This window comes from Argentina silus (genome assembly GCF_951799395.1).
Source record: "Argentina silus genome assembly, contig: scaffold_273, whole genome shotgun sequence".
NCBI classification, from domain to species: Eukaryota; Metazoa; Chordata; class Actinopteri; order Argentiniformes; family Argentinidae; genus Argentina; species Argentina silus.
Genome location: NW_028153068.1, coordinates 719 through 27,187, shown reverse-complemented (window position 1 = coordinate 27,187; position 26,469 = coordinate 719). Strand labels below are relative to the sequence as shown.

Genomic DNA, 26,469 nt, shown 5'->3' with positions numbered 1-26,469 from the left:
GACAAGTGAATTATGAACAAATATTAAATGAAAAACAGGCGATAATGGTTTTGTTTTCCTCTCTGGTGGCTGTGAGGCTGGTCTGAGAGGAGCTGCTGACGGCTGATGGCACTCTCTGATACACACACACACACACACACACACACACACACACACACACACACACACACACACACACACTGATACACACACACACACACACACACACACACTGATACACACACACACACACTGATACACACACACACACACACACACTGATACACACACACACACACACACTGATACACACACACACACTGATACACACACACACACACACACACACACACACACACACACTGATACACACACACACACACACACACACACTGATACACACACACACACACACACACACACTGATACACACACACACACACTGATACACACACACACACACACACACACACACACTGATACACACACACACACAGACACACACTGATACACACACACACACACACACACACACACACACACACTGATACACACACACACACACACACACACACACACACACTGATACACACACACTGATACACACACACACACACAGACACACACTGATACACACACACACACACACATACACACACACACACACACACGCACACACACACTTATACGCTTACACACTGACACACACACACACACACGCACACTCCATGTCCCTATGACGCCCACCGTTAGCATAACTGCTAACCACAAGATGGTAGCGAGACCACTAAACATGAGGTCACTTCTCTGAGGTTGAACCAATCAGGAACTGTTTCACACTGTCCCTCGTAAGACAGAGAGGAAACTAACCTTTAATCACTCATCTGCTTCATGTTAGTGCCTTGGCTTTAGCTCAGCGAGCTAACACAGTCTGGACCTGGATTCGGACACAGTCGATCACACCAGGATCAATAAAAAAGCCCAATATAATGACCATGATTATTGATACCCGATTGAATACAGATCGGCCTAATTGATTATTATAAGGTACTCACACTTTGCAAAGCAGCACATGCTCAGATTCCTTCTGCTCTGAAGATCTAAGTGACGATCAATTATCAATACGTGATCAATCCTAACTGATCCAGTCATCTCTGCTCGGCCCGTGTGTGTTAATGTCAACCATATACAGTTTACTCAGGAGACTCCTAATGTCGCCAAAGCCCTTGATTGAATAGAACAGTGTGATCATTTCCAGATGCTCTTCTCCAACACTTCGATTTAGATCAAGACACACTCCCCTCTGCTGGTCGGACACTGCTACTGCACCCCCTGCTTCCAACTCTGGCTGCTTCATTCTCGCATTCAATCACACAAACGATAAATGACACGTGGCTTTAACGATCGAAGAAGAAGCATCGTTACACACATTAAGTACATGTGACTGGACAGGACGTTTAACAGCAGGCAGAGTACGAGCCACGGGGCCGCTGCGGTGGGCTTTAGTGCGTTGTGAAACGCCTTTTTCAGTCTCAGTGACAGACGTCCGGTGTGTCCCTCTGTGGAGACCGTCCTCGCTCCAGGCTTTGAACGCTGCGCGCGCTTTGACGACGACGGTAACGTCTCTGTTTCCACAGATATATATATATGTTATACTGAGGTATTATACCTGGACATGTTATACTTCAACATATTACACTTATACATGTTATACTTCTGGATATTAGATTGTCATGCATACGCGCAGACATATGACCGAAGTGTCTGAATATACAACGTTGCCAAGTTTAGAATCCCTGCTGCTAACGGAGCTAAGCTAACTGCTGCTAACGGAGCTAAGCTAACTGCTGCTAACGGAGCTAAGCTAACTGCTGCTAACGCTTCATGTCTGAACCAAGTCATCATTATTGACATCTATCTATCTATCTATCTATCTATCTATCTATCTATCTATCTGTCTTTCTATCTATCCTCTATCTATCTATCTATCTACCTATCTATCTATCTATCCCTCTATCTATCTATCTATCTACCTATCTATCTATCTATCTATCTATCCCTTTATCTCTATCTATCTATCTATCTATCTATCTATCTCTCTATCCTCTCTATCTATCTATATATCTATCTATCCCTTTATCTCTCTATCTATCTATCTATCTATCTATCCCTCTATCTATCTATCTATCTATCCCTTTATCTATCTATCTATCTATCCCTTTATCTATCTATCTATCTATCTATCCATCCCTTTATCTCTCTATCTATCTATCTATCTATCTATCTATCTATCTATCTCTCACTGTTCACAGAACCCAGGAGAATGGAGTCCTCCACCGTCCAGGATGAGAGTTCTTTTAAGACCCCCCGGGCGAGCAGGGTGAGGTCCAGGAGCGCCCTGTCTGGGCCGGGCACCCCCGTCACCATCCCCGCCTCACCCTTCATGCAGAAGCTGGGCTGTGGCACCGGGGTCAACGTCTACCTGATGAACAGGTTGGTGTGGAGGGAGAACGTCCAATAGAGAAGTAACTTTACCTCGGCTGTGTGTCTGGTTCCTCCCGTCCAAACCGTGTTGTTACAAACCGGTGGTCAGGTGTGTTGGTTTGTCCCGTCTGTTGTCAGTGAGCCTGGTTGTCTTCTGTCATTCAGTGTTCAGGGCCGCTGTAGCCATGTTGTCAGAGGTGACCTCATAACTTGAACGAGGTTAATTACCTTCCCTTGTCTGTTGGCTTGTGCTTTTACTGTCTCCTGCTGCGAATGATTTGCTCTTCAAGATCATTAAAAATGTATTCTGTTTTATTAAATAGTGTTCTGTTATGTTCTCCTGTTCCCCCCAGGGTTGGCAAGCTGAACCAGTCTCCCTGGGCCATCAAGAAGATCAACACCAGATGTGCCAAGAAGCAGCTGAGCGTTTACCAGCAGCGCCTCTGTGAGGAAGCCCAGGTCCTCAAGGGGCTCCAGCACCCCAACATCGTAGGTGAGAACCTCCGTCTTACATTTCCCTCATTTAGACGCTTCTGTCCAAAGTAAGTGAATCAACTAGACCTCCGTCATCCACTCAGTCCAACCTTCCACAACAACCAGGGCCACCTCAGTCACAGTTAACCCTAACCCTAACCCATCTCAGTCACAGTTAACCCTAACCCTAACCCATCTCAGTCACAGTTAACCCTAACCCTCTCAGTCACAGTTAACCCTAACCCACCTCAGTCACAGTTAACCCTAACCCTAACCCACCTCAGTCACAGTTAACCCTAACCCTCTCAGTCACAGTTAACCCTAACCCACCTCAGTCACAGTTAACCCTAACCCTAACCCATCTCAGTCACAGTTAACCCTAACCCACCTCAGTCACAGTTAACCCTAACCCTCTCAGTCACAGTTAACCCTAACCCTCTCAGTCACAGTTAACCCTAACCCACCTCAGTCACAGTTAACCCTAACCCACCTCAGTCACAGTTAACCCTAACCCTCTCAGTCACAGTTAACCCTAACCCTCTCAGTCACAGTTAACCCTAACCCTCTCAGTCACAGTTAACCCTAACCCTCTCAGTCACAGTTAACCCTAACCCTCTCAGTCACAGTTAACCCTAACCCTCTCAGTCACAGTTAACCCTAACCCTTCTCAGTCACAGTTAACCCTAACCCACCTCAGTCACAGTTAACCCTAACCCTCTCAGTCACAGTTAACCCTAACCCATCTCAGTCACAGTTAACCCTAACCCACCTCAGTCACAGTTAACCCTAACCCTAACCCTCTCAGTCACAGTTAACCCTAACCCTAACCCTCTCAGTCACAGTTAACCCTAACCCACCTCAGTCACAGTTAACCCTAACCCACCTCAGTCACAGTTAACCCTAACCCTAACCCTCTCAGTCACAGTTAACCCTAACCCACCTCAGTCACAGTTAACCCTAACCCTCTCAGTCACAGTTAACCCTAACCCTCTCAGTCACAGTTAACCCTAACCCACCTCAGTCACAGTTAACCCTAACCCTCTCAGTCACAGTGCTGGAGGAAGGAACACACTTTAAAAATAAATAATAATTAAAAAAAAAATCATAACAGTAATGTGGGGTGGAGAGGTCTGAGGACGACCTTGAGCTATTCTGTTCTAACAAGTGTGTGTGTGTGTGTGTGTGTGTGTGTGTGTGTGTGTGTGTGTGTGTGTGTGTGTGTGTGTGTAGGCTTCCGGGCGTTCACCACAGCGAAGGACGGCACCAAGTGCCTGGCGATGGAGTATGGAGGGGAGCAGTCTCTGAACGACCTGATCGAGGCGCGGCGAGGGGCGGGGCTGAAGGCCTTCCCCGCTCACACCATCCACAAGGTGGCGCTACACGTGGCACGCGGCCTGCAGGTAACTTCTGATTTATTATAAACCATTTTTATTGATCCGTTATTTAAAGGGAAGGGATCCGTTATTTAAAGGGAAGTCTCTTTGAGACCAAGGTCTCTTTTTCAAGGGTGATTACTAAATATAAAATAAATAAATAATAAATATAAATATACACATCAAATCAATGGTTATTCACCATACACACCAGACACACCAGACACACAGGATACAGATGGAAACAGTCCAATGACATGCTTGAGGAACTTCTCTGTCTCTATCTACCTCTATCTCTCTCTCTACCTCTACCTCTCTATCTCTACCTCTCTACCTCTCTATCTACCTCTACCTCTCTATCTACCTCTATCTCTCTATCTACCTCTATCTACCTCTATCTCTCTATCTACCTCTATCTCTCTATCTACCTCTATCTACCTCTATCTCTCTATCTACCTCTATCTCTCTATCTACCTCTATCTACCTCTATCTCTCTATCTACCTCTATCTACCTCTATCTCTCTATCTACCTCTATCTCTCTACCTCTACCTCTATCTCTCTAACTCTATCTCTCTCTACCTCTCTATCTCTCTATCTACCTCTATCTCTCTATCTACCTCTACCTCTCTACCTCTATCTCTCTATCTACCTCTATCTCTCTACCTCTACCTCTACCTCTATCTCTCTATCTACCTCTACCTCTATCTCTCTAAATCTCTCTATCTACCTCTACCTCTATCTCTCTATCTACCTCTACCTCTCTACCTCTACCTCTATCTCTCTAAATCTCTCTCTCTCTACCTCTATCTACCTCTATCTCTCTACCTCTACCTCTATCTCTCTAACTCTATCTCTCTCTCTCTATCTCATCCCCTCATCAGTCCTGTGGAAGTATAACACATGTTGTTGATGTGGTCTGTAGTGTCAGTGACTGTCAGTGTTGAAGGTTTTCTAGAATGTCTATGGAGTATTGGAGGGTTGAATGATGTTGAATGGGGGTAGTTGTGGTTGAGAGGTTGTGGTTGAGAGGTTGTGGTTGAGAGGTTGTGGTTGAGAGGTTGTGGTTGAGATCAGGTATTTGGTTAGGGTCAGGGTCAATGGTGGAATCTTTATTGATTATTGAATATGAACAGCTGTGGTTAGGGTTGTCCATATGAAGTGTTCCCAGGGCTGGTGAGGTTTCACAGGACAGGGTTAGGACAGGACTGGGTCTGGGTTAGAGTTAGGACGGGTCAGGGTTAGGACAGGTCAGGGTTAGGACAGGACTGGGTCAGGGTTAGGACAGGGTTAGGACAGGACTGACACGTGGGAGAGGAGGTTGAGATGAAGACGTGTGTATTATTTCATCAGCGATTCAACGTCAGGTTTCAGGTTTCAGCTGATGTAATACCCTGAAGGTGCACGTCTACAACATCAACACTTCTGAAACCATGAGAAGCTCTTCTGTTCTGTTTCAGATGTTCCTTCCTTGACTGTCCTCATTGTTACCAGACCAACTCTCTTTCTTCAGTGTTGTGATGTGAAGTTTAGACGAGGCTAGATGAGGCCCATGTGACTGCAGAGTCCTGAGCCAATCAGAGAAACAGATGAGACCAGAGGTCTCCCCAGGATATTTGAACAGCGTGGCGCTGGTTCACGTTATGAAAACCCGACTCGCGCCAAAAATACCACTAAAACGCTGAAACACAGAGGAACATCCTGATGCTTTTAACAACAAAGACACTGACTCTATCATTACTAAATATATAGTTTAATACAGATCGTGTGTGTGTGTGTGTGTGTGTGCCTCCTCCAGTACCTCCACAATGACAAGCGTCTGCTGCACGGAGACATCAAGTCCTGCAATGTGGTCGTCAAGGGTGATTTCAACACCGTCAAGATCTGTGATGTGGGCGTGTCCCTGCAGCTGGACGAGAACATGAAAGGTAGATTCTCTCTCTCTCTCTCTCTGTCTGTCTCTCTCTCTCTGTCTCTCTCCCTCTCTCTCTCTGTCTCTGTCTCTCTCTCTCTCTCTCTCCCTCTCTCTCTCTCTCTCTGTCTCTCTCTCTCTCTCCCTGTCTGTCTCTCTCTCTGTCTCCCTCTCTCTCTCTCTCTCTCTCTCCCTCTGCTGGTCTAGTTTAGAACAGGACACCACACACACCAATCATCACAAGCCTGACAGGACACAGGTGACATCATGATCTGGGTCTCTAGGAAATGGTTGCCGTGTGAATTTGATGGTAGCTAGCGATACTGTGGTGAGGTCAGGGTTCTGTAAAAGCCCTTTCACATCCAACCTTTCTAAAAACGTCCTAATGGTTGTCATGATGATGTTTAATCAGTTGAGATCAGGAAATGCGATCCTACCAGACCCTTGTTCCTGCTGGGCTGTTCTAGGGGAGTGGACTCTGATTCCTGCCTCTCTGCACGTTTATGAAACACACCAGCTGATGTCCGACACTGCAGGTCAGGGGTTATTTCAGGGGTTTATATTACAGTATTATGAGGGAGGAAGTTGTTGTGGAACATTAAACTGAGTCTCTGAGTCTAATGACTGTTAGCTGCATTCAGTTGGTTTTATATGCAAACCGCTCAATGGTTCAAGTGTTTGATGCAGTGTGTGTGTGTGTGATTAATGATAGTTGTAGAGACAGGGACATTGAACATTAAAGGGAATAAAGAATGTTTATAATCTTTGTTATTGAGGCCTCTAGCACATTGATTCCTCCCCTCTGTGCTGTAAAACTGTTTATCTAACTCATATGCTGCCAACCTTGGAGCTCTCAGCCCTGTTCTGGGACCTGTTGAAGAGCCAATGTTGCCAAACAAACCCTGTGTTCATTTGAAGTCGCCCGGTCGCCAGGACATTTCAAAAATGGGATTCTGATATTCTGATATTCTCATCTTTCACAAAGACAAGTGGAAAGAGCTTCGTACACTGGAGCAGTTGTCTTCTAAATGTCTCTCTCTCTTTCTCTCCCCCTCTCTCTCTCCCTCTTCTCTCTCTCTCTCTCTCTCTCCCTCCCTCCCCTCTCTCTCTGTACTAGTGAGTAAACCTAAGGCAGAGTGTTCTCTCTCTCTCTTTTGTGTGTGTGTGTGTGTGTGTGTGTGTGTGTGTGTGTTAGTGAGTAACCCTAAAGCTGAGTACATCGGTACAGAGCCATGGAAGCCTAAGGAGGCTCTGGAGAGAGGCGTGATCACAGACAAGGCGGACATCTTTGCGTACGGTCTGACTCTGTGGGAGATGATGACCCTGTCCATGCCTCACCTGGAGATGCTGGAGGAGGAGGAGGAGGAGGAGGATGGTGAGGACCAGTTCTACTGTAAACTACTACACCTATCTCACACTCCTTTGGAGTGACTGAGTGTTTGAACAGTAATAGTAATAGTACTACTCCTATGTATCAATGTGTTTCCCATATCCTAACACTATTATAATCATAATAATGCATTAATTTAGTATAACGCTTTTCTCAGTACTCAGACACCACATTAATTCCATGGAGAACAAGAATACATAGTTACATAAAACCAAAACACAATCAGTAAAACAACAATAAACATTAAAAGACAGTTTAAAAAGATGGGTTTTGAGGGACCTGCTCTACTCTGACCCGCTCTACTCTGACCTGCTGACCTGCTCTACTCTGACCTGCTGACCTGCTCTACTCTGACCTGCTGACCTGCTCTACTCTGACCTGCTGACCCGCTCTACTCTGACCTGCTCTACTCTGACCTGCTGACCCGCTCTACTCTGACCTGCTGACCTGCTCTACTCTGACCTGCTGACCTGCTCTACTCTGACCTGCTGACCCGCTCTACTCTGACCTGCTGACCTGCTCTACTCTGACCTGCTGACCCGCTCTACTCTGACCTGCTCTACTCTGACCTGCTCTACTCTGACCTGCTGACCCGCTCTACTCTGACCTGCTCTACTCTGACCTGCTCTGAGGGGGATCTTGGGAGTTGTAGGAATTGAATCAAATGGGCAGTTTGGAACATCAGGACTGATCAGGGCGTTCAAAGCCACACATCTTCACTCAGAGGTCGTTTTAAAACGTGACTTCTTGTGAATGTGTCGACTATTGAATAATGACAAGAACGAGATGACGGGGGTCCCATCCCTCTTTCTCCCCCTCCGACAGGCGGGTCGTCTGACGAGGAGGACTTTGACGAGGAGGCGTACTACGAGAGGCTGGGCAGCCGCCCGGAGCTGGACGTGGCCGGCCTGGGAGGGGGCGGGGCCTACCAGCGCGTGGTGGAGCTGTTCTGGCTGTGCACTGAGGAGGACCCCCGCCTGCGGCCCTCCGCCGCCGAGATCGTCCAGGCGCTGGAGGCCAACGCCCACCGCGGCCAGGAGGAGGACGACGTCATCGTCATCGACTCAGACTGACCCACCTGGAGCGCAGTGTGATGTCATATCTATGATGATGTCTTTGCAGTAGATAATGATGATAGATTGGATTTATATATATTCTGTATAGCGCTTTTCCAGGTGCTGAAAGCACTTCACATTGTGGGGGGGGGTCATCTCATCTAGGAGGCTGGTGGAGGTAGAAATTGGAGGATGGGCTCATTGCTATGCATGGAATGGATTCAGGAATTCCGTGATTCCGTTCCATGCGTTACAGTGAGCCCGTCCTCCGATGCCTACCTCCGCCGGCCTCCCCTGATGCCTCAGTACGACCAGCGGGCAGCTCCCAGTGATGGCTCTTCTTTATTGAAGCTGCAGCGTGAACTTTGACCCCTGCGTGACTCCGCTTGTACAAACCCAGCCTCTCCTGTTCACCTGCCTCATGTTGTTGTCCTCTCCTCTTCTGAGTCTCTCTGAGCTCTGCTGCTCTAACAGATCAAGTATGTGCTTAATTAATAAAACAATGTCTGTATTTCAGAACTCTGTTTTCAGACTCGAAGGGCCGTTCCTCAGGGTTGTCTGAACCCCAGGGCAGTCTCATACACTAGACACCAGGGGAGGCTGGCCGAGGTAGACATCGGAGGATCGGCTCGTTGTAATGCCCGTCCTCCGATTTCTACCTCCGCCAGCCTCCCCTGGTGTCTACAGTGTGCAGAGCAACAGGCGTGTAATCATGTCTGATTCCTGATTATGCTCAAGAAGGCCCTGGTGAAATGGTAGATGCTGAGTGGGATCCTTGGGACGACCCTAACCTTTAAATCTCAACTTCTAAGAGGTGACCTAAGAGTCTGGCCCTGCCAAGCATCCCAGTTAGACTGTAGCCGGTCCTAGATAACAGCCTCTCAGGTGAGACATGGACCACAGTCCTAGAGAACAGCCTCTCAGGTGAGACATGGACCACAGTCCTAGATAACAGCCTCTCAGGTGAGACATGGACCACAGTCCTAGAGAACAGCCTCTCAGGTGAGACATGGACCACAGTGCGGTCAGGAAACCGTCCCTCTGATCACAGATGTTGAACATGCAATTTAATTAAATGTTATTTCTTCTAATACGATGCGTCATGCTAATTTCTACCACACTATCAGATCTAATACTACAGGTGTCTCAACTGGGTTCATAAGATGTGTGTCTATTAAGCCAGCTAGGAGCAACACACACACTCTCTCACACACACCTTGTTCTGACAAGACCTCTGCTCTCATACCTATTAAACAGATACTTTACTACTATCCTCAATGAGCAGAGAAATAATATTTCCATGGTAACCACACACACACAAATAAAACAGTCAGTACGAAGGTTTGATGAAAGTTTTTTTAAATTAACTGGTAGAATGTTTATTCAAACTATTTACAAGCTGTAGAACAGATCCAAATGTACTTGAGTTGGTACTTAGAATAATAACAACATCCTAGAAGCAGACTGGCAGGATCAACATTCCTTCATCACCTTTCCTTTCCAACCCTCAGACTCACTTCTCTCAGGTCTGCTTGTTGAAAGCAGGTCAACATGTTTCTAACTGTTTACAGGAACTAATAAAACACTACAAACACTGCTGGTGTCACGACCCGTCTGATCAACACACCTTTTCTAACTCCTCCTACAGAACACAACTTCAACGTCAGGTGTCCGAGCATCAACCAATGAAGTTGTAGACGAGGAATGTGGGCGTGTTGCAGTACTTGGTGGCGAAGAGCTTCCCGTCGGGGGTGGGGTCAGAGAACGCCACCTCCTCCTTGGTCAGGGGGCTGCCGTACGTGAACGAGTTCCTGAAACAACACACACAAGAATCAAACAGCAGTAGTTATGCTAATGGTGGGCGTTATAGGGACATGGAGAGTGTGTGTGTGTGTGTGTGTGTACCTGACGGTGTCCAGCAGGCGTGTGGCGATGCCCTGCCTCCGGGCCAGGCTGAAGACCCAGACCCGGCTGACCCCACAGATGGCCTTCTCTGGGCTGACGGCGCAGCACCAGGCCCGGGTCCGGTCCATGAAGTCCTCCCTCGTCAGGACCGGGCTCTGCTCCGGCTGCTCCAGAACCCGGAACGCCTGGAGACACACACCACAGAATCAACACAATATTCCAACCAGACTAACGCTGGCGCCTGCTGGTTTTCAGACTAGCGCCCCCTGGTGAATGTTCAGACTAGTGGTGGTTACCTAGTGTGTGTTCAGACTAGCGCCCCCTGGTGGTTACCTGGTGGATGTGTTCAGCTATCAGACAGCCCACCACCATGCGGTGTGTGTTGATGAACAGGAAGGTCTTGGCCTGGCGGGGGCGGCTGAGGGAGACCTGCTGGAAGCCCAGCTCGTTGTCTGCCAGACGCCTCACCTCCTCCGCCTGGGGGGGACGGGAGGCTTTAACTTTCATTACACACACACACACAAACACACACACACACACACACACACACCTTTCTGACGGCGTATTTGGGATCATCGGGGAGAACCATGATGATCTTCCCATCCCAGAACTCTGCTACCACCCTCTCCTTCTTCCAGCCCTAAGGACAAGGACACACACACACACACACACACACACACGGAAACAATGATGAAGGCATTATTCCACTAGAGGAAATGGAGAGTGAGTGATTCTAATAAGTCTTGGTGGAAAACAATAAGCCACGATAAACACTACAGGCTTCAGGCAGCTAGGACACATGTGAGGGGGGAAGGAGGGAGGGAGGGAGGGAGGGAGGAGGAGGGAGGGAGGGAGAGAGAGGGAAAGGAGCCTGCCAGTTTAGTGCAACTTGTACACACAGAGAGAGAGAGAGAGGGAGAGAGATGAAGGGAGGGAGGGAGGAGGTCAGGGCATACCACGAACTTGATGCTGTCCAGGAGGTGCTGGTGGAAGTGTGTGTGCTGGAAGTTGTCCTCAGGACTGTCAGCGCTGTAGATCATCCCACAGGAACCACACGTGGTGGCACCAAACTGCTTCTGGCCCGCGTCCTGACACACACACACACACACACACACACACACACACACTTAGCAGAGCTTACAGACTCTGGTGACAGGGAGGTAGTAAGAGGTTTCCATTCATCATCCATCAAAAAGAAGGTGTGTGTGTGTGTGTGTGTGTGTGTGTACGTACAATGATAAGCTGATCTTCATCCTGTTTCTTGGGTTCTTTCCTCTTGCGGAGGCTCCTCTCCTTGGCAGCGACCGCTAGAGCGCCCTCTAGGGTAGCGGAGGGGGTACTGCAGGTGACAGGAGAGGTCAGGGCAGCCTTCCTGGACCGTCTACCAGGGCAGCAGAACACAGCATGAAGCCAGGCTGACCAGCAGAGGGTCTACTGGTGCTCAACGTGTCAGACCACCATCAACTACAACACAGGGCCTTAACACACTACAGACCCCAACCACAGACACACTACAGACCCCAATCATACTGGGCTTGACACACTACAGACCCCAACCATACTGGGCCGACCTGAACCAAACTGTGCTGGCTCTGATATGTCCTTTCTAGCCCTGTTCCAGCCACAGTGGTGAATGTGTAACCAGGCCAGGCCAGGCTGTGTGAATCAGGGTCCGGTTGAGATGTTAACGTACCTCCTGGGCGCAGAGCTGAAGATAGGGTACATGGGGGAGGAGTCTGAGGAGGAAGCAGAGAGAGGAGTCACCAACCATGGCGGACCTGAGTGACACGAGTCCAGTCCACACCGGTCAGTACTGGTCTGACCAACGATGAGGTGAAGTACCTTTGAGTGGGCTGCAGGGGTCAGTGTTGCCCGGGCTGCTGATGTCACTGAGGTCAAACACGCCATCAGAGTCCTGGTCTGTGATGAAATCCTCCTAAAGACACAACAAACAAACAAACAATATCAGACGTGTTGCATTATTGGTCGTTATCAAAGATTTGTGTAACTAGAATCAATGTGAATCCTTTACAGACGGCCTGGTCGGTGCTGCTGCTTTAACACTCAGTTGTGTGTGTGACAAATAAAACACACACACACACACACACACACACAGTACCTGAGTGTTAATGTCTGCGGGTCCTGAACTTGAAGGAGTGTTGGAGGGAGTAGGAGACCGGTTCAAAATGACCTTCAGCTGCTTGGTGAGGCCGTACTTCTCCCTGGGGGAGGAGGGATGCCTGGGGGAGGACAGAGCCTTGGGGGAGGACAGACGTCTGGGGGAGGACAGAGCCTTGGGGGAGGGAGGCCTGGGGGAGGACAGAGCCTCGGGGGAGGGAGGCCTGGGGGAGAAGCTCTCTGGTGTCTCTGGCTGCAGGACTCTGGGAACAGACTTCTCTGTGTCTGGGAATGAATGAATAAATGAATGAATAAATAAATAAAATAAGTAAAACAAATTACCTGTTTCTGTGTTGAGAAACACCATGTCACTGCCCAGTTAAATAACTTTCACTTTGTGACATATTAAAACTAATTAACCAATTAAGGAATTATTTTAACAATGTCCAAGCACCAACATTACAAACCCAACATCAACATAATTCAGCTTCAGCTCCCAGGGAGACAGTGACAGACCTGTGTGTTGAAATGGAGTCTGGGGAACATCTCTCTGTTTCTTCACAAACACAGCCCGTTTCATGGGAGGGGGGGCCTTCTCTCTCTGCTGGGACTCCCCCCACTCCCCCCCACCAGAGGGTGCTGTAGGCCCCGGGGTCCTGCTCTTCTCAATGCTCAGAGGGGGCTTGTGAGGTTTCCGTGCGGACTTCTTCTGCATCAAGGTTGGCTTCTTGCCTGTGAGGAAGAAAGCAGCGCCAACAAATATCTTGGTCTTGGGTCGGGACTTGAGCCCACTGAAACACAACCCCTTCTTGGGCTCCGCCGATGGCTTGGTGCCGGTGGGGGGGGCTGGAGGTTGGGGGTTGTTCAGGCTGATTTTCGGGGGGGCAGAGGCAGCGTACCTCTTCACCCCAGGGACGGAGGCCCCTCTCCTGGCCCTGCTCCCCCCCTTCCCTCCCCTCCTCTGCTCCAGGGGTCGGGGCATGCCGTACGGGTCCACGTGGAACTTAGGAGGCGAGCGGGTCTCATTCAGCATCTTCCTCTCCAGAGGCGTCAGGTACAGAGACCTTTTCTTCCCGTAGAAGGTGCCTGCTACCACAGCAGGCTGGACCCCCCCCGGCCTCTGGGAAGGGGCGGCCTTCTGTGGGGACGGGGCTGGGGGGCTGACTAGGTTCAGTGGGGTGGACCTCAGAGGAGACTGGGCTGGGGGGCCGGCTAGCTTCAGTGGGGTGGACCTCAGGGGAGAGGATGGCCAGTTCTCCTTCTCCTGGTGGTTAGAGGTGGTAGTGCAGCCTGGCGTGGTCCTCAGGGGAGGCTGGGTCAGTCTGGGAGACTTCCTCCTCAGAGGAGACCCTCTCCCAGGCCGCTTGGCTGGGGGGCTGCAGGGGAGGAACATACCATCAACACAACATGTTGTGACGAGAATACATCAATTGTTACCCGGTGTTAAGATAGAGAGAAAGACTCCTCTTCTGTGTCTGAGTCATCGGATAAGCTAACACGTCTGACATGGAGGCATAAATGTTATAAACACATACATGTTATAAACACGTCATGTGGTGTTACACAGTGCATGTTATCCAGTGTCAGGTGTGTGGAACGTGGAGGTCACTCACCTGCCAGAGTCCACTGAAGACAGCTTCCTCTTCCTCTGGGTGTTGGGCACCATGTTCCAAACTTACCTTGAGGAAAAGAAATATGAAAAATATGAGTTTACAGTGAAGATGGCTAAAACACCAATTTAATACCTGAACCTGCAAATGCACAATCAATCATCTGGCATTTCAATGAGCTACTGGCAAACAATGTCAACATAGCAACCTTGTCCATCTCCCTGGTTATCTCGGAGCTCTGTGTGTGTGTATGTGTGTGTGTGTGTGTGTGTGTGTAAGAAGAAGAAGAGTCTTTGCCGACTGACTGGGTATTATTGGCGGGATGGCCACCGCTATCTACCATCAAAACACCCGTTTCCACCCCTATCTACCATCAAAACACCCGTTTCCACCCCTATCTACCATCAAAACACCCGTTTCCACCCCTATCTACCATCAAAACACCCGTTTCGGCGCCTGTTTGAACAACGTCTTTAACTGAAGTCGCCAGTACCGATGACAGGACAGTTACCGACTAACGTCGTCCAACCTCACTGGAGACAGACGTCCTGTAGAACCGCGTAGCAGAGACGAGGTACCAGAGACGAGGTACCAGAGACGTGGTACCAGAGACGAGGTACCAGAGACGTGGTACCAGAGACGAGGTACCAGAGACGTGGTACCAGAGACGAGGTACCAGAGACGAGGTACCAGAGACGTGGTACCAGAGACGAGGTACCAGAGACGTGGTACCAGAGACGAGGTACCAGAGACGAGGTACCAGAGACGAGGTACCAGAGACGAGGTACCAGAGACGAGGTACCAGAGACGTGGTACCAGAGACGAGGTACCAGAGACGTGGTACCAGAGACGAGGTACCAGAGACGTGGTACCAGAGACGAGGTACCAGAGACGTGGTACCAGAGACGAGGTACCAGAGACGAGGTACCAGAGACGTGGTACCAGAGACGAGGTACCAGAGACGAGGTACCAGAGACGTGGTACCAGAGACGAGGTACCAGAGACGAGGTACCAGAGACGAGGTACCAGAGACGTTCTGTCAGACGGTAGCTAGGCTAGGCTAGGCTAGGCTCGGCTAGCTGCTGCTAGTGATGTAGCAACAAGCTGACGGACACAAACACGTCCCTAAAACTCGCACCTTCCATCATGAAATACCTTTATTTTCATGAAGGTCAGGTAATAATACATACCCAACCTGAGTCTGTTGTCCAGAGTGGTAGTTAGGTAGATAGTTCTAGACAGGTCGGTAGTGTCGGTAGTTAGCTGGTTAGCCGTCCGTCCGTCCGTCCTGGCGCGCGTCGTCTCGTTTCCCCGCGCTCTGTTTGAACAGCGCGCGCCTCCCGGAAGTGACGCGACATGACCGGAAGCGGTTCCATGAGCGGACGGACGGAGGACTTCCGGGGTGAGCTGGACATGAACACCTGGTTCTGAGACCCAACTAGTCCTGTTAGTCCCGTTAGAACCCCACCTAGTCCTGGTAATGAGACCCAACTAGTCCCCGTCCTCTCTCTCAACCACCCACTCACACGAACGAGCCGCCGCCGCTGTCCGCGTCACCATGGTGTTCTACTTCAGCAGCGCCGGTGAGTCCGGGCCCGTCGGACGAGCTGAGCTCCCGACTGACGGCTCTGCGCCTCTCAGAACCCACACACCTCAGAACCCACACACCTGAATCCAGACACTATTCGTTATTTATTTGTTATTTGATCCTTCTGTTTGTGGATGACAACTGCTCTTCTGTCTGTGTGTGTCTCAGCTGTGACTCCTCCGTACACCATCTACATGGGGAAAGACAAATACGAAAGTGAGTACCGCTGGCTGGCTGGCTGGCTGGCTGGCTAGCCCTGTTTGGTCTACCGCAGGAGGAGCAGGACTGGGGCTGAAGAGGGGTGAGGAGAGGAGAGGAGGGGTTAGGAAAGGAGAGGGGTTAGGAGAGGAGAGGAGAGGGGTTAGAAGAGGGGAGGGAGAGGAGAGGAGAGGAGGGGTTAGGAAAGGAGAGGGGTTAGGAGAGGAGAGGGGTTAGGAGAGGGGAGGGAGAGGAGAGGGGAGGGGTTAGGAGAGGAGAGGTGAGGGAGAGGAGAGGGGAGGGGTGAGGAGAGGGAGAGGAGAGGGGAGGGAGAGAAGAGGGAGAGGAGAGCAGACCGCTGATGGAGAGAAGACCGCTGATGGAGAGAAGACCGCTGATGGAGAGAGTGGCAGAGACATGCATGTTGATCATCCAGTGGTCGTTGGGTCGTGTCCAGGTTCAGATCATGGGCTCCTGTTGACATGACACCACTTCTCAAAGACGTTGGCCTGTTCTAACCCTAACCCTGACCCTAACCCTGACCCTGACCCTAACCCTAACCCTAACCCTGACCCTGACCCTAACCCTAACCCTGACCCTAACCCTAACCCTGTTCTAACCCTAACCCTGAAACGCGTTCACAGTCGGTCCCTGGACACAAAACAACCAAGGTGACAAAACAGCCCAGTTGAACTGTGACATTGAAACACGGCCTTCACAGGAAGCTTTCCGTGTGTCATGCCAGTGTCTCTTCTTTGTTTTCTTCTTCTCTTAGATGAAGACCTCATCAAATACGGATGGCCTGAGGACATCTGGTAAGAAACTCAGGATCATATCTCTTTAATAACCGTCATCTCTTAACTAACTGGCATATCTCTTTTCATCTGACACAAGCTTTGGTTTTAATGCTGATGTTACTATACTGTAGTGTTGATCAACATCCACAAGGTGGCGTTAGAGCTAGTCTAGTGAGTGCATGTGTGTGTATGTGTGTGTGTGTGTATGTGTGTGTGTGGTGTGTGTGGTGTGTGTGTGTAGTGTAGTGTGTGTGTGGTGTGTGTGGTGTTGGTAACTAATACTGTCCTGATTCTCCCTGCAGGTTCCATGTGGATAAGCTGTCCTCTGCCCATGTGTACCTGAGGATGCCCAGTGTAAGAAGTGTTGGGATGTGTCAGACTGGTCTCTGATGGTGGTGCCGTTTATGTTACCAATATTTACATACAATACTTTAACTAACATTTCTGATATCGCTCTCTGTCTCTGTCTCTCTCTCTCTCTGTATCTGTCTCTCTGTATCTCTCTCTGTCTCTCTCTCTGTCTCTCTCTCTGTCTCTGTCTCTCTCTGTTTCTCCCTCCCTCCCAGGGATTGACAGTAGATGATATTCCTAAGGAGGTCCTGATCGACTGTGCCCAGCTTGTGAAGAACAACAGTATCCAAGGTGAGTTGGAGGAGAATAGAAGAATAATAGGACAGCCTTCATATCATGTGAATAGGAGGACAGCCTTCATATCCTGTTAATAGGAGGACAGCCTTCATATCATGTGAATAGGAGGACAGCCTTCATATCATGTGAATAGGAGGACAGCCTTCATATCATGTGAATAGGAGGACAGCCTTCATATCATGTGAATAGGAGGACAGCCTTCATATCATGTGAATAGGAGGACAGCCTTCATATCATGTGAATAGGAGGACAGCCTTCATATCATGTGAATAGGAGGACAGCCTTCATATCATGTGAATAGGAGGACAGCCTTCATATCATGTGAATAGGAGGACAGCCTTCATATCATGTGAATAGGAGGACAGCCTTCATATCATGTGAATAGGAGGACAGCCTTCATATCATGTGAATAGGAGGACAGCCTTCATATCATGTGAATAGGAGGACAGCCTTCATATCATGTGTGACTGTTGAACTTCATGTCTGATCATCTTTAAACTAGACCCCGTTTCTCAACTGTCACTTCACTTCAACACCTTTTGGCAGGCTGTAAGATGAACAACATTAACGTTGTGTACACTCCATGGGCCAACCTGAAGAAAACCGGGGAAATGGATGTCGGCCAGATCGGTTTCTTCAGACAGAAAGAGGTCAGTAGTTAAACTTTGTTTGGTGTTTGTGGATCTTTGTTTCTGTCACTAATGTCAATGTCTGCATGTCTTCGTTGTTGTTGTGTTGTACATGTATGTGTCAATCTGTACAGTATCTTATACTTTCAATGATAGAATGGTGAATACATAATAATAATAATAATAATAATAATAATAATAATGTATTTATTTTGTAAAGCACTTTTCTCAGTACTCAAAGACTACTACATTTCATGAAGAGAACAAGAATAGCTAGATAAATAAGTAAAACAACAATAAAAGCTGGTTAAAGATTGGAAGCGTGTTTGAGAAGAAGCCATGCGTTCCTCAGGTGAAGCTGGTGGCGGTGGAGAGGAAGGTGAACGAGATCGTCAACCGGCTGGAGAAGACGAAGGAGGAGCGTTACCCGGACCTGGCGGCGGAGAAAGAGTCCCGGGACCGGGAGGAACGCAACGAGAAGAAGGTCCAGATCCAGGAGGTCAAGAAGAGGGAGAAGCAGGACATGATGAGGAAGAAGGAGCAGGAGGAACTCAAGTTAGTTTGTTATCTGATCAGAACAGAACTCCATACCTGGGCCTTGTTTGAATCCTCCTCCCTGCTGCCTTGAAGTAATCACTGATCTAATGTGACTGGATTGGTCAGAACAAGCTCTCAGCCAATCACATCAAATCAGGTCTGGTCAGGTCAGTGATTTGTTCAAGGAGGAGAGGAAGTGTGTTCCAACGAGGTCTCCATCCTCATAACTAATCTCTTCCTGTCTCTGAACCACGACCTCTGAACTCTCTCACCAGTCATTGGCCCTTACCTCACACACACGTCCTGTGTTCGTCAGTAGCGTGTCAGTTTAGTTGTTGTTGTTTACCAGCCAGCGCTAACTAACTAGCTTCGTTAGTCCAGCACAGACCAGACACACATCCAGCAACATAATTAAATAATGCTGTTTTCAGTATTTCAGTCGTCAACGTCCATTTTGTATACTAACAACAACAGGAAGTAGTAGGTGTGTGGTAAAGGCCCAAACATCAACTCTTAAACTGACACTCAAACACTCACTGGTACGACTGACACCGTGGCAACTGACACTGTTATACTGTATCAACTGACACTGTTATACTGTATCAACTGACACTGTTATACTGTATCAACTGACACTGTTATACTGTATTAACTGACGTTGTGTTTCCTCTTGGACAGGAGTTACTCTTCGCTCATGAATACTGACAACATGAAAACCAACGAGGTGAGTTTCTCTACGTCGTCCAAACAGACATGACCTCATTCACCTGCCGAGCTGTAGCACTCTCACTGGCTGAGCTGGGCTAGGCTGAGCTGTAGCACTCTCACTGGCTGAGCTGGGCTAGGCTGAGCTGTAGCACTCTCACTGGCTGAGCTGGGCTAGGCTGGGCTAGGCTGAGCTGTAGCACTCTCACTGGCTGAGCTGGGCTAGGCTGGGTTAGGCTGGGCTGAGCTGGGCTAGGCTGGGCTGGGCTGAGCTGTAGCACTCTCACTGGCTGAGCTGGGCTAGGCTGAGCTGTAGCACTCTCACTGGCTGAGCTGGGCTAGGATGGGCTAGGCTGAGCTGTAGCACTCTCACTGGCTGAGCTGGGCTAGGATGGGCTAGGATGGGCTAGGCTTCCTCCTCTACTGGGGCAGCATGCTAGACTATCACCTTTGATTGGATGTTGATTGAGGACCTCTTTGGTGAAGGATGTGATTGTTTCTCCTGATATAACATAACGATGTGGTTTTATATGATGTATTGATTTATGTATCTTACTTTTCACCTGTAAAAGAGGCATTGGTCTCAGTGTGTTTCCCCTGTATGAATAAAGGTTAAATTAAAAATCAATATAATGTTAACTTTGAAACCTGTATCTTGTTTTTTCAGGATGGCAACGACTCGGACGACTTCATGTGAAGGGACGGAGGTTCTGGGACGTCAGGCTGACGCCATCGCCTGCTAACACGCACTGTTGGGACGCACCCCACTGCTACCCGAGCGCTGGCCGGGGCGTTGACATTGTACAGTATATAGATGATCACTTTGCTACTGTGCTCTCTGGAACAGGCCACTCAGGACTGTCTCTGAGCTGCTTGGTCGCCTGGTTACCCGCCTCTGCTGCTTGTATCTCAAAAGGCCTTGGCATCTCGCCCTGCTCAGACCTGTATGCCACCTGCTTGACTGGCAGAGGGCAGTCACAACAACAGCCACAGCCACCACAACAACCACAACCACCACCACAACCACAACAACAACCACAACCACAACCACAACAACAACAACCAAAACCACCACCACAAGAACAACAACAACAACCACAACAACAACCAAAACCACCACAACAACAACAACAACAACCAAAACCACCACCACAACAACAACAACAACCACAACAACAACAACAACAACAACAAGCGTCTATCATGGGAACCAGCCGTGGGACTGTCAGCTGATCTCCTCCTCCCACACTGTCAATCAGAAGGATCTGGTTTCATTAGTGCTGCATGTTGACTAACTGATCTGGCTGAGGTTGAACTCCAGAGTACCGCTGTGTTTGTCTGGCTATGGGGCAGAATCTTATGAGTATGTATGTGCATTGCATCAATTCCAGGGAGGCTGGTGGAGGTAGACATCGGAGGACGGGGCTCATTGTAATGCATGGAATAGCATGAGGAATGCATTACAATGAGCCCGGCCTCCGATGTCTACCTCCACCAGCCTCCCCTGATCAGTTACTATTGTTATTGTTCTTATTTACCTTCACCTGACTGGTGCTACAGACCTCTCCCTGTTCTGAGACTGAGGCAGACTAGCGCCCCCTTGTGGCCGTGGAAGGGTTACCCTGGATGTTGCTTTGTAATAACCTACGTTGTCATGCCGACGTTATGAATAAAGTTTTCCCCTTGTTTATCCATGTTGAGTTGCGTTTTTTGTTTTCTCTGGAGTAACAACAGTTTGGTAATCATACAGGACGCGTAGACCGCTTTTCTGATAGACTCACTGAACCATTTCAGTGATTTGAGTTACTTGTTCCTTTCTTAGGTACATTCTCTCCTACCTGCTCAAAGTGATCAGCTCTCTGAAGAACAGATCAGCTCTCTGAAGAACAGATCAGCTCTCTGAAGAACAGATCAGCTCTCTGAAGAACAGATCAGCTCTGCTGGGCTGTGATCAGAGCCAGCTAGCTGTTAGCAGTGGTGTATTAGAAGAGCTAGCTAGCTGTTAGCAGTGATATCCTCTGCTCCACACCTTGTGCTGTCCTCCTCAGGAAGGCTCCTCTGGGGAAGGTGGACCCCAGGCCAACCCGATGCTAGTGAATGGACCCAAAATGATCATGCTTGAAACGTTCCCAAATCATCTCAAATTCTCTGAAGGAGACTGAGACTATTATACCTGTTCCATGACTATTGTACCTGTTCCATGACTATTATACCTGTTCCGTGACTATTGTACCTGTTCCATGACTATTGTACCTCTGTTCTGTGACTATTGTACCTCTGTTCTGTGACTATTGTACCTGTTCCATGACTATTGTACCTGGTCCATGACTATTGTACCTGGTCCATGACTATTATACATGTTCCATGACTATTGTACCTCTGTTCCATGACTATTGTACCTGTTCCATGACTATTGTACCTCTGTTCCATGACTATTGTACCTCTGTTCCATGACTATTGTACCTGGTCCATGACTATTATACCTGTTCCATGCAAACAAACGTCTACTCCAAAACAAAGGTGTTGCAGTGAACCAATCAGAGGGCAGAACACGTGGACACGTCTCAGTCCTGCAGACCTTGCTGCTTCATTGCACGTCACAATTGGTTGCTGATTGGATGATGAGCTGAGATGACACTGCACACTATTTCCTGCGGCTAACCACCCCTCTCCCTCTCCCTCTCTCTCCCTCTCTCTCCCTCCCTCTCCCTCCCTCTCTCTTCCTCTCTCTCCCTCCCTCTCCCTCGCTCTCCCTCTCTCTCCCTCCCTCTCTCTCCCTCCCTCTTTTCCTCTCCCTCTCTAGAACAAGCATGTTCAGAACCAAACTTGACTTATATATGGTTTATGGTTTTGTTGACAAAGGAGATTTCGCAAACAAATGATGTATCGCTTTTTTACGTGTGTGTGTGTGTGTGTGTGTGTGTGTGTGTGTGTGTGTGTGTGTGTGTTCATGCGTTTATTCACAACCACTAGATGGCAGAATCATGCTTTTATTTATTTCCATGGTCAACTTTGTCTTTCTGATGGCTTCAGTTCCGACCAACGACTTTCTGCAATAAACTTATTTTTCAAGCACAATTATTTCTCTGCATAAAAAGACACATTTAACCACCAAAATGTTTTGCCCATAAACACGACAATCAGCCTTTGTATTGTGTAGAAGCTGCCTTGCGTGGGACGTCCCAGAGGAGTGGTTTGTAAATTGGAAAGTTGGGAGATGAATCAACACTGGTGTCTGTTTTTCCCGCTGGAAAACTCGTTGTTTTTTTCACACTTGTTTGTGACTGAACAAACACTGAATTCACCAGCCAATTAGTTCCTGTCTGAGTCTGACTCTAGGGCAACTTAAGTCTATAATAAACCCAATTTGTGGGGAGGCAAAGGTCACCCAAATCACAGAGAGTAAGAGTTTGGCAGCGCCAGTCACAAGGCTAGACGCAGTCAAGCGCGACAAATTAGGACAGCTCTGGCTAGCAGGGAACGTGTCCAGCTCTGGCTAGCAGGGAACGTGTCCAGCTCTGTCCCAATAGTTTAACATCATACATACCAGGAAGACGGCCTCTGGCCTGCCAAACACCTCCAGGTTCCCAGAACTCTGGACTCCACGCCCCAACCCCGTTTCTTCATGTCAACTTTTACTTCAGGGCCCTGAAGTTAGTCATTAGCAGTTAGCAGCTAGCAAAGATGCCATAGGATATAGAGATGTAGAATAGAGATGTAGGATAGAGATGTTGTAGAATAGAGATGTAGGATAGAGATGTAGGATAGAGATGTAGGATAGAGATGTTGTAGAATAGAGATGTAGGATAGAGATGTAGAATAGAGATGTAGGATAGAGATGTTGTAGAATAGAGATGTAGGATAGAGATGTTGTAAGATAGAGATGTAGGATAGAGATGTTGTAGAATAGAGATGTAGGATAGAGATGTAGGATAGAGATGTAGGATAGAGATGTAGGATAGAGATGTTGTAGGATAGAGATGTAGGATAGAGATGTAGGATAGAGATGTTGTAGAATAGAGATGTAGGATAGAGATGTAGGATAGAGATGTAGGATAGAGATGTAGGATAGAGATGTTGTAAGATAGAGATGTAGGATAGAGATGTTGTAAGATAGAGATGTAGGATAGAGATGTTGTAGGATAGAGATGTTGTAAGATAGAGATGTAGGATAGAGATGTAGGATAGAGATGTTGTAGAATAGAGATGTAGGATAGAGATGTAGGATAGAGATGTAGGATAGAGATGTAGGATAGAGATGTAGGATAGAGATGTTGTAGGATAGAGATGTAGGATAGAGATGTAGGATAGAGATGTAGGATAGAGATGTTGTAGGATAGAGATGTAGGATAGAGATGTTGTAGAATAGAGATGTAGGATAGAGATGTAGGATAGAGATGTAGGATAGAGATGTAGGATAGAGATGTTGTAGGATAGAGATGTAGGATAGAGATGTTGTAGGATAGAGATGTAGGATAGAGATGTAGGATAGAGATGTTGTAGGATAGAGATGTAGGATAGAGATGTTGTAGGATAGAGATGTAGGATAGAGATGTTGTAGGATAGAGATGTAGGATAGAGATGTAGGATAGAGATGTAGGATAGAGATGTTGTAGGATAGAGATGTAGGATAGAGATGTTGTAGGATAGAGATGTAGGATAGAGATGTTGTAGAATAGAGATGTAGGATAGAGATGTAGGATAGAGATGTTGTAGGATAGAGATGTAGGATAGAGATGTTGTAGAAACACCACAGTGAAGCAGATGTCAGTGTATGTATATGATGATTAGTCGTGTATAAAGATGACACTGTGCTGAGAGTCTCTGGCCCCGTCTGAACATGAAAGAAAGGCTTCATTCTGTGGACGAGGGGGAGGAGGGGGAGGAGGAGGAGGAGGAGGGGAGGAGGAGGAGGAGGAGGGGAGGCGGGGAGGCGGGCGTCGGCCGAGCTGGCAGGACACACAGCTGACCGGGCTGGAAAGATGGGTTCTACAGCCAACAGCTCTCTACCCCGGATGGGCCTCTCCTCTCCTCTCCTCTCCTCTCCTCTCCTCTCCTCACCTCTCCTCTCCTCTCCTCTCCTCTTCTCTCCTCTCCTCTCCTCTCCTCTCCCCTCCTCTCTCTATTCTGGCTCCAGGTGTGTGTTAGTTGGAAACATGCAGTCATGTCCTCCAGGAGTCCACGATATGACCCTGTCAGCCCAGCGAGAGCCAGTCTGGTTCAGCCCAGTCCAACCCAGCCCGACACAGCCCAGCCCAGTCCAGTCCACCTCTGACAGAACCTCAGTCCACCTCTGACAGAACCTCAGCTCAGCTCTGACAGAACCTCAGTCCACCTCTGACAGAACCTCAGCTCAGCTCTGACAGAACCTCAGCTCAGCTCTGACAGAACCTCAGTCCACCTCTGACAGAACCTCAGCTCAGCTCTGACAGAACCTCAGTCCACCTCTGACAGAACCTCAGCTCAGCTCTGGAGACCGGAAACCTGGCCTCTGTTATAAAGAGCAGAGGAGCGTGGGAGATAAGGAGCGTGGGAGAGAATTGTTCTGAATGGACTCCAGAACAGCAGCGTGTCCTGGCCAGCCCAGTCCATATTCATGTTTCTGATGAAAAAAGTTAAGATTTGATTTGGTTTTGGATTCAGAAACTGCTGCAGAAGCTCAACCTGCAGTTTACTACTGCTACAGCCAGACCTGCCACTTCCTGTTTAGGTTGAGGGAGAGGAGGGAGGTTCCCTGTAACGAGGAGCTCCTATTGGCTCCCTGGTGGCCCTGCTCAACAGCTGCATGTCTCCCAGGGGAGGCTGGCGGAGGTTGAAATCGGGCTCATTGTCATTCAGTTCCGTGCATTACAATGAGCCCGTCCTCCAATTTCTACCTTCACCGGCCTCCACTGATATCTCACCACCATGATGGTGGTCATCCTACCCCCCCACGTCTAACCTCCACCCCCCCACGTCTAACCTCCACCCCCACGTCTAACCTCCACCCCCACGTCTAACCTCCACCCCCCCACGTCTAACCTCCACCCCCACGTCTAACCTCCACCCCCACGTCTAACCTCCACCCCCACGTCTGTTATACTAACCTCCACCCCCCCACGTCTAACCTCCACCCCCACGTCTAACCTCCACCCCCCCACGTCTAACCTCCACCCCCCCACGTCTAACCTCCACCCCCCCACGTCTAACCTCCACCCCCACGTCTAACCTCCACCCCCCCACGTCTAACCTCCACCCCCACGTCTGTTATACTAACCTCCACCCCCACGTCTAACCTCCACCCCCACGTCTGTTATACTAACCTCCACCCCCACGTCTAACCTCCACCCCCACGTCTGTTATACTAACCTCCACCCCCACGTCTAACCTCCACCCCCACGTCTGTTATACTAACCTCCACCCCCACGTCTGTTATACTAACCTCCACCCCCACGTCTAACCTCCACCCCCACGTCTAACCTCCACCCCCCCACGTCTAACCTCCACCCCCCCACGTCTGTTATACTAACCTCCACCCCCCCTGCGGTTGCACCCTCAGCCCTGTCAACCGACCACTAATGTCATCATAACAACATCTACCCCTGTGTTCCTGTAGAGGAGGGGAGGAGAGAGGAGGAGAGGAGGGGAGAGGAGGAGAGGAGAGGAGGGGAGGAGAGAGGAGGAGAGGAGAGGAGAGGAGAGGAGGGGAGGAGAGAGGAGAGGAGAGGAGGAGAGAGGAGGAGAGAGGAGGAGAGAGGAGGAGAGGAGGGGAGAGGAGGAGAGGAGAGGAGGGGAGGAGAGAGGAGGAGAGGAGAGGAGAGGAGAGGAGGGGAGGAGAGAAGAGCAGAGGAGGGGACCACACACACACAGGCATTACAGCGTGGTTCTGGAGGGCAGACTGAGCAAAGTGCTACTCCACCCTCTCTCCCTCCCTCCCTCCCTCCCGCCCTCTCTCTCCCTCCCTCCCTCCCTCCCTGCCTCCCCACCACAACACTAACAGAAAGAGATGTACAGCTTGGTGTGGTCCCATGTCCTCTGGCTCAGCTGGGCCTCCAACAAAAACAAACAGGGCCGTTAAATGACCGAGCAG

The 26,469-nt window shown here is 49.0% G+C and overlaps 3 protein-coding genes across 5 annotated transcripts; 2 read left to right on the top strand and 1 right to left on the bottom strand.

Annotated features, from left to right (window-relative positions):
* The first annotated feature begins 1,576 nt into the window (after positions 1 to 1,576).
* pbk (PDZ binding kinase) lies at positions 1,577 to 9,258 on the top strand. Its single transcript, XM_083697717.1, has 7 exons — positions 1,577 to 1,595; positions 2,292 to 2,472; positions 2,817 to 2,956; positions 4,168 to 4,337; positions 6,107 to 6,236; positions 7,416 to 7,595; positions 8,436 to 9,258. Exons 2-7 carry the CDS (start codon positions 2,303 to 2,305, stop codon positions 8,681 to 8,683), a joined length of 1,038 nt encoding a protein of 345 aa, XP_083553843.1. The 5' UTR covers positions 1,577 to 1,595; positions 2,292 to 2,302; the 3' UTR covers positions 8,684 to 9,258.
* A 781-nt stretch (positions 9,259 to 10,039) lies between these two features.
* esco2 (establishment of sister chromatid cohesion N-acetyltransferase 2) lies at positions 10,040 to 15,684 on the bottom strand. 3 transcript variants are annotated; one of them, XM_083697713.1, is made up of 12 exons: positions 15,489 to 15,684; positions 14,302 to 14,367; positions 13,205 to 14,064; positions 12,690 to 12,973; positions 12,413 to 12,506; positions 12,264 to 12,306; positions 11,804 to 11,951; positions 11,527 to 11,658; positions 11,121 to 11,210; positions 10,904 to 11,047; positions 10,571 to 10,755; positions 10,040 to 10,476 (listed from the first exon to the last, which is right to left on the bottom strand). In XM_083697713.1, the coding sequence occupies exons 2-12, from the start codon at positions 14,352 to 14,354 to the stop codon at positions 10,344 to 10,346; spliced, it is 2,166 nt and encodes a 721-aa protein (XP_083553839.1). In that variant the 5' UTR covers positions 14,355 to 14,367; positions 15,489 to 15,684; the 3' UTR covers positions 10,040 to 10,343. The 3 variants fall into 3 exon arrangements, with proteins under 3 accessions (XP_083553839.1, XP_083553841.1, XP_083553840.1); XM_083697715.1 differs by having other exon boundaries at positions 11,804 to 11,909; XM_083697714.1 differs by having other exon boundaries at positions 15,494 to 15,684.
* ccdc25 (coiled-coil domain containing 25) lies at positions 15,679 to 21,094 on the top strand. The gene is made up of 9 exons (XM_083697716.1): positions 15,679 to 15,881; positions 16,055 to 16,102; positions 16,860 to 16,899; positions 17,184 to 17,235; positions 17,448 to 17,523; positions 18,076 to 18,179; positions 18,511 to 18,713; positions 19,374 to 19,419; positions 20,068 to 21,094. Exons 1-9 carry the CDS (start codon positions 15,857 to 15,859, stop codon positions 20,095 to 20,097), a joined length of 624 nt encoding a protein of 207 aa, XP_083553842.1. The 5' UTR covers positions 15,679 to 15,856; the 3' UTR covers positions 20,098 to 21,094.
* The last annotated feature ends 5,375 nt before the right edge of the window (positions 21,095 to 26,469 follow it).